The 10933-nt window shown below is 37.4% G+C and overlaps 1 protein-coding gene across 1 annotated transcript; it reads left to right on the top strand.

The window, feature by feature from the left end:
• Positions 1 to 2999: 2999 nt before the first annotated feature.
• LOC310889520 (riboflavin kinase-like) lies at positions 3000 to 10842 on the top strand. Its single transcript, XM_083817096.1, has 4 exons — positions 3000 to 3277; positions 4250 to 4401; positions 5512 to 5614; positions 6261 to 10842. Exons 1-4 carry the CDS (start codon positions 3196 to 3198, stop codon positions 6383 to 6385), a joined length of 462 nt encoding a protein of 153 aa, XP_083673222.1. The 5' UTR covers positions 3000 to 3195; the 3' UTR covers positions 6386 to 10842.
• Positions 10843 to 10933: the final 91 nt, after the last annotated feature.

Below are 10933 nucleotides of genomic sequence, written 5' to 3'. Positions count from 1 at the left end.
ACAGATGCAGGGCACCCCACTTTCAAGCAGCACCAGAAGGAACAAATTCTGACCTTGGAGTGGACCCTCCTCCCTCCCATGCTGTGGTGGCCTTTTTTTTTTTTTTCCTTGTGTGTGTGTGTGTGTATGTAAAACCAGAAACATTTATCATCTTCTGACAGGTTGCAAAGTTATCTCTGTCATAACATCCACACCCACACAGCATAGGCCAGCATGGGTCACTCTAGCAGGTTTCATTAGTGTCTACTCATGTTTTCAGCAAGACACCCAGCACGGTCACCTTACAGAGCTGGCAGTGCTGTAAGACGTGCCCTGCATGTGTGTGGAAGACGTATTGGCAGGAATATTATAAACGTCAAGGTCCTTTCTACAGTGAGAAATTTTCACAGAACCTGTCCTGGTGGTTCAGTCATTGCTTAATGTGTGAACAGGGCTGGAAGGTCAGCCCTTGTCTTTCCAGCATGCTGCTCAAGGTCCTCTGGACAAATTGAGGTAACGCTCAAGGAAGGTAAGAAGAGAATGATGTTAATGAATAATAACACACAAGCAGGAAAAAATATTGCCGACATATGCTTTGCTACCTCCTTCCTCAGTCTCCAGGACCACCATTTTCATCTTCTCTTTCTGATGCTGTTGCTTAGGTGCTGCACCTTTCTACCTTGCAGCTTGAAAATTAATGAGGCTTTTTCAATCTTCTGAGAAGAGAATAGAGGTGAGGGGCCATGCAGCCTATTCCTGGACAAAAGAAAGCCTGCACTGATGACACATGACACCTGCTCTCTTTTCTTTATTCTGGTTTCTATGGTTACATGTACAGTAGAAAAATACTTTGGGACTTTTCACTAGCGACAATAGCTGTAAAAATACATTATCAGTACAAAGCAGTTCTTTTTCAGCTCTGTGAAATAGTGCCTGAGTCTTCTAACTGCAGGTATGAGCTATCGAACTGCTTTTCTTGAAACATATTTGTGACTAAAATTCAACTGTACTTCTTGAAGAAATACTTAAAATTTGAATACAGGTGATTAAATTCTGCTTATGTAAAATCCACCTTCCAATCTGAACTAAGTACAATTTATATCAAAAGAAAAATATGCATCAAGGATTAATAATTTATAGCTGGATCACAGTGACCCATCACTTCTGAGAAAGACTATTAACATAACAATTATTTGACTGGATGAGATATAAGTCACCAGTTATACTTCCAAGAAACTACTAACCATGTGATTCTTAAGCAAATATTTACCTTATTCTTAAGATCTGTTCTATTGTGAACATTGTAAAATGTATGCCCAAACCTGCAGATATTGAAAAAGAAAAGATCGGAGGATGGCACCTTGTGGACATCACAAGAACATAAGGTTTTGTTCTGAAAAGTTGTATTCGTAAAACAAAACAAACTAAAATAACAAAAGAAAACAGAAGAACACAAGTGTACATTTGCTTATATACAGACAATTACCAAAGCTACAATTCATTATTGCCTGGAAGAAACAAAACATGAACAATATAAACATATCTGCTTCACATGTTTATTTTGCTGTACATCTGAAATAAACTAAAAATTCTGTGGGCCAGAGTGTCACAGTGTCAACTGTTATAGTCCACCCTTAGTTAGGCAACTAAATAACACCTTCTTGATTTGGTCTTAATACCCAAGATACCTTCATTACTAAATTCACTAGACAAAACTTTTTGTAACATTTTCTTCTCCATGCTGTCAGACAGAACAGAATGTATGCACCACTAGTGTATTATTCCTTCCAATTTCCCTTCTTTTATATATACTACCACTATTATTTTTTTTTCAGCTGCAGTTACATAAACAATGATTCTGCAAGTGAGTCAAAGGTACTCAAACTGAAGTAATGAATTAAAATGTTAACATTAAATGCACAGTGGGGGACTGGGATGAGTGGAAAGAAAATAGGAAGATGGGTAAATTTGAGGTAGAATTGTTTTTTAGAATAATTTTGGCCTTAATCCTATGAAGCAATTAGTGCCTACAGAGCCTACGCATGCATTCAGTGTTTTGTTTTGTGAGAGAACCAGTTTGTCAAGAGAGTTCCCCATCATCAGAATGCACTGTTTACAGGCTGCTTAGACTGCCATTAGGTATGGGCATGTCATAAGTACTTAGCTGATTTTTTACATGGAAAAGCCATCTACCAGATTTCGAGCTAACTCTGGAGACTTTCTTGTAACTAGGTATATAAAACTGGTAAAACTAGTAACTGTGCTCTGCATGAATTGTGAATTCACTTTAAGGACTCTGGTGATATTTCAAAATACACATGCACTTTTACATCAATGTGGTTGTGTGCACTGTAGCCGCCTTGCTAGAAGTCCAGAACCTATTTAGCATACATACCACTGATACAAAAAGACAAGCTTAGGCTGTCCGCTATGTACTGAAGGGGAAATATGCACTTCCATCTGCTATTTTGAATAGAACACCAGCAATTCAATCTATTTCACCTGGATAAGAAAATAACGTTATTCAGCTAAGCGTATAAAAGCAGTTTAGCAACAAACCTACAACATGAAGAGGAACTGGAATCAGCAAATGAAAGCAGAGAAATGTTGGCCTGTGCGTTCAGAGCGCGGTGTGAACACAGGACGGGCATCTGTCTTAACGCATTTTCCAAGAGGAAATGTCTACAGTGGAGGGTGATGCATCACAGGAGCAGAAATGATTTCCTTTTAATAAGCAGCAACAGCTTGTCGTAATTACGTAACAAAAATCTTTTTTTTTTTTTTTTCCACAGATTTTCCCAGGCGTCTGCCGTATACTGACGCAAGGCGATTTTCTGAAAGAAAAAAAAAAAAAAAAAAAGAAGGGTAAAAACGGAACTGCAAGGGAAGAACCGCTCGCTATTTCGTTTCCAAGCGCCGGTGAGGAGCGCACGGCGCAGCTTTTCAGGTGGGAGGGCGGACGAGGCACCACCTCCAGGGGCTGCCGCCGATGTTTGATTTTTGGGGTACAAAACCCGGCCGGGCAGAGACGCCCCCCCCACGTCAGCAGCCCGCTTTCTGGGCGGTACTTCCCCCCGTCAGGCCGCAGGGGGGCGGTGCCCAACGGCCGCCCAACGGCCGCCCAACGGCCGCCCAACGGCTCGGCGGCCTTCTGAGCATGCTCAGCAGTGGCGCCGTCCTCGGTGAGGCGGCGGCGGCGGCGCGGGCGGTCCCGGCATGGGGCCGCTGCCGTTCGCGTGCCGCGGGGAGGTGGTGAGGGGCTTCGGCAGGGGCTCCCGCCAGCTGGGCGTCCCCACCGGTGAGGGCCGGCGGGCCGCGGGGCTTTTCGTCTGGCACCTTTATTTATTTATTTATTTTTCCTCTCGTCTCCCTTTTCTGCGTTGTTTAGAGCCTCGTTCCTTACGTTTACTCTTCTGTTAAACTCTTTTTTTTTTTTTTTTTGGACTTGCTGAAAGGCGACCACGGGCAGCGAGACCCCGAAACAACGCCTCCTGTGGCGGCCTCGGTGGCTGGGGGCCCCAGGCATCTGTTAATAGATCAATCTGTTAATAGAAACCTGGCCTTTCTGTTCTGTCTGTATGAGATGCTGGTGTCACCGAGCTTGCGAGGGAAGTTGTTACGGCTTGTGAACTACGACAGAAATTCACTAGCTGAAACCTCTTTAAAATCTGCTTGAAACCTTGCACGAAGAGCTGTAGCTAAGCGTGAAGGAAGTTAAGTGGGACAGCTGTGATGGGAGGAGAGTCTTAGTTTCATTCCCTTCAGTCAGGAAAAAAAAAAAAATTAGATTCATAATTTTCTAAGAAAAACCCCAATTGTGGATACCCTAAAAGGCAGCCAGAAAATTTTGACAGGTGACTAAAATCATAAAAATTGTGCAAACAAGTTACTTACTAGAAAAATAATTACACATAAATAATTCTAAGATGCCACTTGAGAGTGCAGAAATAACTTGATTCATCTGCTCTTCGACCATATAATAGCAGTGACATTTCTAATAGTGAAATGCCTTCATAATGGCTATTTTAGTTTATTTTAACTGTAGAGTAGAACGGATATAACAATAAAATAGGAGATATAATGACTGGTATTGGTACAGGGACTACGTTTTATGAAGTTGTTTTATCATTTATAATTTGCAAATGGCACATTGTATCACAATCATCATTGGTATTCTGTTCGCAAGTAGCATGTTGGCGGAGCTTGGCTTTTAAGTGTTTGAGAATTCTGTCATGCTCACATAAATGTACACTTTCTAAAATTTTTGCAGCTAACTTTTCTGATCAAGTAGTCGAAAGCTTTCCATCCGATATCCCTACTGGTGTATACTATGGATGGGCCTCTGTTGGAAATGGAGATGTGCATAAAATGGTTTTGAGCATAGGATGGAATCCTTTCTATAAGAATATTAAGAAATCAGTGGTAAGAATTTTGCTTTGTGTGGTACTTTGATTATAATAAGGGAACCAGACATTGACTTTGAATAAGATGAGCAGAATTTGGTCCATAAACGAGCCTTAGAAATTCCGTTTGCTGTTAGAAATGTATTTGGTATCCATCTCATGTATTTGTATTCTGAAAAGCAAGTAGTCTCAGTAACCAGAGAGCATGCATCTGTAGATAAATAAAATTTATTATACGTTGTGTCTTCCATCATTACTTAAATTCTTCTGAAATGAATTTGTATTTCCAAAGTGGTGGTTGCTTATTGTTTTCATAGCTAGATAAACATAAGTTTAAAATACAGTATCAAATTTAATGGTTATGAGAATCTTAGAATGAGCTAGGAAATACTAATATATTGTCCTCTGCAATCCATTCACATTTTAAATAAGAAATTTGGGGTCATCTTAATTTGTAGTGGTTTTTTGTTAATCTTTCTCTTAAATGGTAGAAGACATAGATGTGCTATGACTTAATATACAGAGTCAAGGTCCGAAAGTAGTAACAGGATGGAATTAAAATCCTGAACTATGCCATCTGTGTTCTTCTTGTCAGGTTCTTGTGCTTTTCCTGAGTCTTGCAGAACTTGCTTTTAATTGCTAATTCTTGGAAGCAATTTTGTTTCAATGTGAGTCTCTGCTTTACTGTCCTCACTCCTTTTATAATTTTAACATTCAGTTCCTTTGAAAGCTAGCCGTGAAAGCTTTCTTTAAACAATTTCAACCAAATTCATTACAGTTATTTGGAATCATTAGTCTAATGATCAAATTTAAATGTTGTTTATGATATGTGGCTTTCAAAGCCTTACCTCTGTGATAAGGGATGGAATGTTTTTCCTGAATGTTTTTGTTGTTTTTTAACATTCTGTTACTAAGTGAATAAGTTTTCTTAAATGCTATACAAAGTACAACTCTCCCTCCTAACATAATCAAAGTCTCTAGCCTCTTAATCATTATACGTGTTAGACTATCTCAGTTTTCCTGATGATGTGTGAGAGAATTTGAATTAAAGATGTTAGATGAGCATCCTTGCAACAAGGGGAAAAACTCAATTCTCCATGATAATTGTCAACGTATTTTTTTTTTTTAGGAAACTCACATTATCCATAATTTCAAAGAAGACTTTTATGGAGAAATTCTCAGTGTAGTCGTTATTGGATATATTCGATCAGAAAAAAACTTTAACTCTTTAGGTCAGTATTACAGGTTTCTATTAAGCTAATCTTTTATTTGTCGTATTCTAGCATATTGAAAATACTGTACCATCATTCTCTGTCTTGTCTTCAGAGTCAGCTGTTTTATGTCTTAATCTTTAACGTTTCTGTAAAATATTTTTTGTAAGCTGAATCTGCTAATATATCCATTGAATATATATATAATTTAAAAAGCAAATCAAATTCAATTAAGGAACAAAGCCGCAATTGTATCAATACTTACGTGTGTGTAATGACTATTTGACTCGAGCCTGATAACTGTGTGATCTTGCCAGTTGTCTGAGGTTTAATTCTAAAGTGATGTGGCTGTCATAAAAGCATTTGTCTAGCACGTCCATTCCTTTTTAAAGTGGTTTGTGAAATTCTGTTGACTTTTTTGCTAAAATGCCTTGAAACAATGGAAGGGTAGTGCTTGGAGTATTGAAAAGTTAAAAAGTTAAAAACAAAGCATTTTAAAAACAAAGATAATGTTGCCTTTATTACTTTGTAGTAGTAATTATGTATTGCCTCTGATTATTTTCTGGTATTCTGTGGTGCGCCTTATTTTCACTTGCTATTCTATACTCAGAATCCAGATCAGCTTTTAAATATTGTTATTATGTGTCTTTTTTTTTTCCTTCCCCAGAGGCACTCATTTCAGCAATTAAGGAAGACATTGAAGAGGCAAAAAGACAACTAGATTTACCAGAACATCTTAAACTCAAAGACGATTTCTTTCATCTGCTAGAAGGGAAAATAGTAAACCACTGAGAAAAACTTTTTTTTTTTCTCTCATGGACCTCGTTTCTTTGCCTGGCCATGTATCATTTGATATATGACTTAGACCTGTACTAGGTCTTCCTGGGATGAAGTTAATTTTCTTTGTAACAGCTTGTATTGTGCTGTGTTTTTGATTTGTGACCTAACGCCCTAAAGTTTTATCTGTTCCCGAACAGTGTTTGCACAGTGTCAAGGCCTTCTGTTCCTCACTCTGCCCCCTCAGTGCATCCGCTGGGGCTGCGCAAGAATTCGGGAGGGGACACAACCGGTCAGATGACGCAAACTAACCAAAGAGATATTGCATACCATGCAGTGTTGTGCTCTACCATAAAATGGAGGGAGGGTGGAGATTCAGGAAGGTTAGCCATCTTTTGCTTGGGTGCTGGCTGGACGTTGGCCTGCCTGTGGGAGGCAGTGAGTGATTAACTTCACATCATTTCATTTCTTTTTCTTATTCCACTTCTTTCCTTATTAAATTGTCTCGACCCATGAGTTTTCTTGCTTTTGCTTCTCCTTTCCTCCTCCTCTTTGCGCTTACAGCAGTGGATGGAACTGAGCGAGTGTCTGTGTGGTGCTTAGCTGCCTATTGGGGTTAGCCCACAGCTGCCTGTTTGGGTGATTGTGGTCAGACCTGAACACTAAAACCACACAAGATTTAAGTTTTCTTGTGTTGAATGGTCACTGAACTAGTCATGCAAAAGGAGAAGGCTATTGTAGTAGGTCCTTATAGATAAATTGTTAACCCGTTATTATAAGTCATTTAGAGATCTTAGCCCATGTGGAGCGTGACCAGAGTTAATTACCTCTACTGACTCTAAGGTGTGAAGAGTTAAAAACATCAAAGAAGATTGTCAGTTTTCACATAAAGAATATTACTCTAAATTTATTTCCCAAATTTATGTCTTTGTATCTGGCTTTTAGCTAGCAGCTTCGAAATATGTAATATTGAGACAAATGTTGACCTCTTGTGCCTGAAGCCATTGATTCTATAACAGTAACAAGAATGATTCACAATTGCTCTTATTTTTTGATATGCTATATATTTCATAGTTGAAATTATTTATTGTAGCCTTAATTGAAATAGAGGAAGTCTTTCTATTACTGAGTTACTGGAATGTCAAATAAAAGCTTCTGCCTAGTTGAATGTACATGTGGCAATGCATGACACGCTTAGTTTTCTTCTGAGGAAGTGTTTCACTAAAGTTCAGAGAATGAATGACAGGGAGAAAGTTGATTTATGTCAAAGGTTTCAGGCTCAAAGGCTAAAGAACCAGTTTAACAATATTTCTAAGGCAGGGAAGGGAACCAAAGGCAACTGCATTTTAGTTGCTGTTGGTAGCTACTTTAGATAAGGAGAGTTCTTGGGTTCATTATACTGACAGCAATAGGGTGGGCTTAAAAGATGAGGTTAGAAAGTAAGGCACAGGAAAGTCCCTTCAACCCTCTCTGCTAAGTGCAGGTATAATCCAAACTTTTCACTGTAGATCAGTGAAAGTCTTTGGAGATTCGTAGACTACTGTATGAACATTTCAGTAGGTACTCAGTATTTATTACAAGTCATGGTGGCCTTTCCCACTCTGAAATGTTTGTACAAGCAAGTAAGTGCAGGGTATGTTGTCAAAATTGGTTGTAACTTGGAAAAAATCTGTTAACACATACACTTACTTTGAAGCGCCCACTGTATTTGGAAGCCTGTGCTTCTAGATCTACTTCCCCCACTCTCTAGCACAACTTCCTGAATTTCTTCCTTGTCCCACCTTACTTTGATCCTGTATTTCATTCTAACATTTCAGAGAGCTTGGATGAAGTAGACTTAGCAGGTCTCTGCTAGAACCCTGTCAGCGTGCCAGGGTTCTAGTTCCACTTCATAGTATTTAAATTTCAGCCAGTATCCTGGGATATTTTGGAAAAGACCTTGAGCAAGTCAAGGAATCTTTATAGCTGTGTAGGACTTAAGCAGAAGCTTCATCATTAAAAGGAATTGCTCATCAGTCCTGCTGATGGCAAGGTAGAAGGGACACACCTCTTGAGGGAGGAAAGAATCATTTCCATAAAAGCACTTACTGCAATAAACAAAGCAGCATTTTGGCCTATGTTGCTAAGGTTGTTTATAAATTTAACTCTCCAAAGACACTGACAATTTTGTCTTAGCTGTTGCCTGGACGTTTTCAGTGCACTTTAACCTTCTTAGGAGGAAAATGTTAAAAAAAAATAAAAATCTGCTGTCAGAAATGCTTTTTATTTAAAAAAAAAAGAACAAACAACAACATAGATTTACTGTATTGCATGTTGGAAATCTCTACAAGAATTGTCTTGAAAGTGATAGTTGTTTTTTTTTCCACTTTAAAATAGAGATGTGATGAGGGAGAATTTTTTTTCCACATGTAGGAAGATATTTTTGAGTTCGTAACGATGCCAAGGTCTTATTTTACGTTTTACTTTCTGAAGGAGCAAATAGTAGCCATGCTAATCAATGAAATGTGTTGTCAAGAACATAAAGAATAAATCTTTTTTCACTGTAGTATTACAGCTAAGCTCATAGCTGCCTTTTTATTTTTTATTTAATTTATTTTTTTTAATTTAATTAAAATCAAATTTTTAAATTAAATTTTAAAATTAAAATTATTATTATTAAAATTAAAATTTAAAATTATTTTTTAAAATTAAATTTTATTTAATTTTATTTAATTTATTTTTTTTGCCACTGATTTTTTGTGTTTATGGTGGAAACCCTGGTACCTTAAGCTGGTTGTCTTAGTAACACTATTCTGTAAGTGCTAATGAGTGCTACTGTACAAAATTCATTTCATCATTTGCTTTCAGAGAGCAGTCCCAAAAGGAAGGTTTGAGAAACTTAAGTTGCTCGCAGCTCTCACTTAAAGTATGAAGAATGTTAACAGTGAACTAGTAAACTAGTCTTTGCACATTTGTCTTCATGTTAGAGAAAATGTAATTGCATTCATTTGGTTGAATATATATATCCATGCATTATTTAAGATCAAATGTTGTATTCCTGTTCAATACATGATCTCCAGTACTGTATAACTTTATGAAGGGTTATATTTTTCCACTGTGTGCAAATAACTATTTAAATTTATGTTGTAGCGCTGTACTATTAATAAAAGAATGTAATTAAGAACCTTGTAATGCTGCTTATCACAGATGTTCTGATTGATTGTATTGTGATGCAAATCATTTCTGCATATTCTTTAGCATATACTGAAAGAGGTGCTGCAGAGCTCTTTCATTATGCTCCTTAAACATCTTCCAGTGTCAAGGGGGGAAAAATGTTCATCTTGCTTATAGGCTTGCTGCTACAATATTTATGTTTGAGATGTTTGCAGTTTTTATATATAAGGTAATACACGAGCACCAAGTGAAACATAAGGATCACTGAAATTGTTGGAGTTCAAGCAATACAAGTATTTCTGTAGCTTCAAATACTTTTTTTTTTTAAAGCCTTTTTTTTTTCCTGCATTTTAAATTGACTGTTGCCTCCTGAAGTCTATTCCTGTTGTGAAATTGAGTTGCTAATCTGGGAACGTCAGTATCAGAAGTTTTTTCAAATGTACATGTGAGATAATGGTCTTACTTGGATGACTGTGGCATTAAACAGTCTGAGGTCCTAACAGCCTAAAAACCCCAGGCTTAGCAGTTGTTAAATCGGACCATGCCTTTGTGTTTTGAAGAAAATAAGGGAGCAAAGTCTGGAATAGTTGATCATACAGGCTTCTTGTATAGCTTGTATATTTTGAATTGGGAATTTGAGATCCTTGAAACAGGTATGAAGCCTGTATTCAGCTGGTATCCTTTTTACTTTGAGAGATTCCCTATGTATACGGTATGACTTTGTCTAAAACTAATTGAAAATGAATAAATCATATTTATGTACTTATTTTAAGGTATAAAAGGTAAATATTGTGTTAAAATTATTACTAATCTGAATAACATGCATTTTCAATAACTGTTACACAAATGTTGTGAACATAGAATGTCAAACAGTTTTCCAGATGAATACAATGAATTAATTCAAATGCTAGAAAGTATCATTAGTAGCGTTCCCGCTAGAGAGTGATACTTGTGATTTCTCATTTACTGAAATTTTTGCAAGCTCTTTTGCCACATCTGTGTTGATAAATTGTACTGAGCCGAAGGAGGTGGGAAGTTAAAGATGTGTCTCATAACTCTGGTTAAATACAATAATCACAAAACTGCAGTAGGTGAACTTCGAAAGTTTGCCCCAAGAGACACTGTACTACTTTGATGTCTTTGATACCTTGATATGTTGATAACTTTGGTATCCTTAGACAGCTGTTTTTAAAGGACTATATGGAGCAAATAGCTTTTTGAATTCTTATTTTGCCTCCAGCAATTCTTAGAAATAGTTTATTCAACTTCTAATCTGTAAGAATCACTGCTGTGGTTTATAATAAAGGTTATTGCTAGTATTGCTGTTAAATATTTTTTCTGTTTAAGGAGGCTTCTGACAAAAACTTGGCTCCTATGATGTGTTCCTGTGCCAAGCCTAGCACAGTTACG

The sequence above is a fragment of the Anser anser genome (assembly GCF_964211835.1).
Source record: "Anser anser genome assembly, chromosome: Z".
Classification (NCBI taxonomy): Eukaryota; Metazoa; Chordata; class Aves; order Anseriformes; family Anatidae; genus Anser; species Anser anser.
Note: the sequence above shows the minus strand (reverse complement) of the source record. Positions and strands in the feature narration are given on the sequence as shown.

Bases quoted from the DNA above. Each gene is read 5' to 3' on its own strand.
- LOC310889520 (XM_083817096.1), top strand. From the start codon at position 3,196: ATGGGGCCGCTGCCGTTCGCGTGCCGCGGGGAGGTGGTGAGGGGCTTC. The intron at 3,278-4,249 runs GTGAGGGCCGGC...AAATTTTTGCAG, and splicing joins CCAGCTGGGCGTCCCCACCG to CTAACTTTTCTGATCAAGTA. The intron at 5,615-6,260 runs GTCAGTATTACA...TTCCTTCCCCAG, and splicing joins AAAAAACTTTAACTCTTTAG to AGGCACTCATTTCAGCAATT.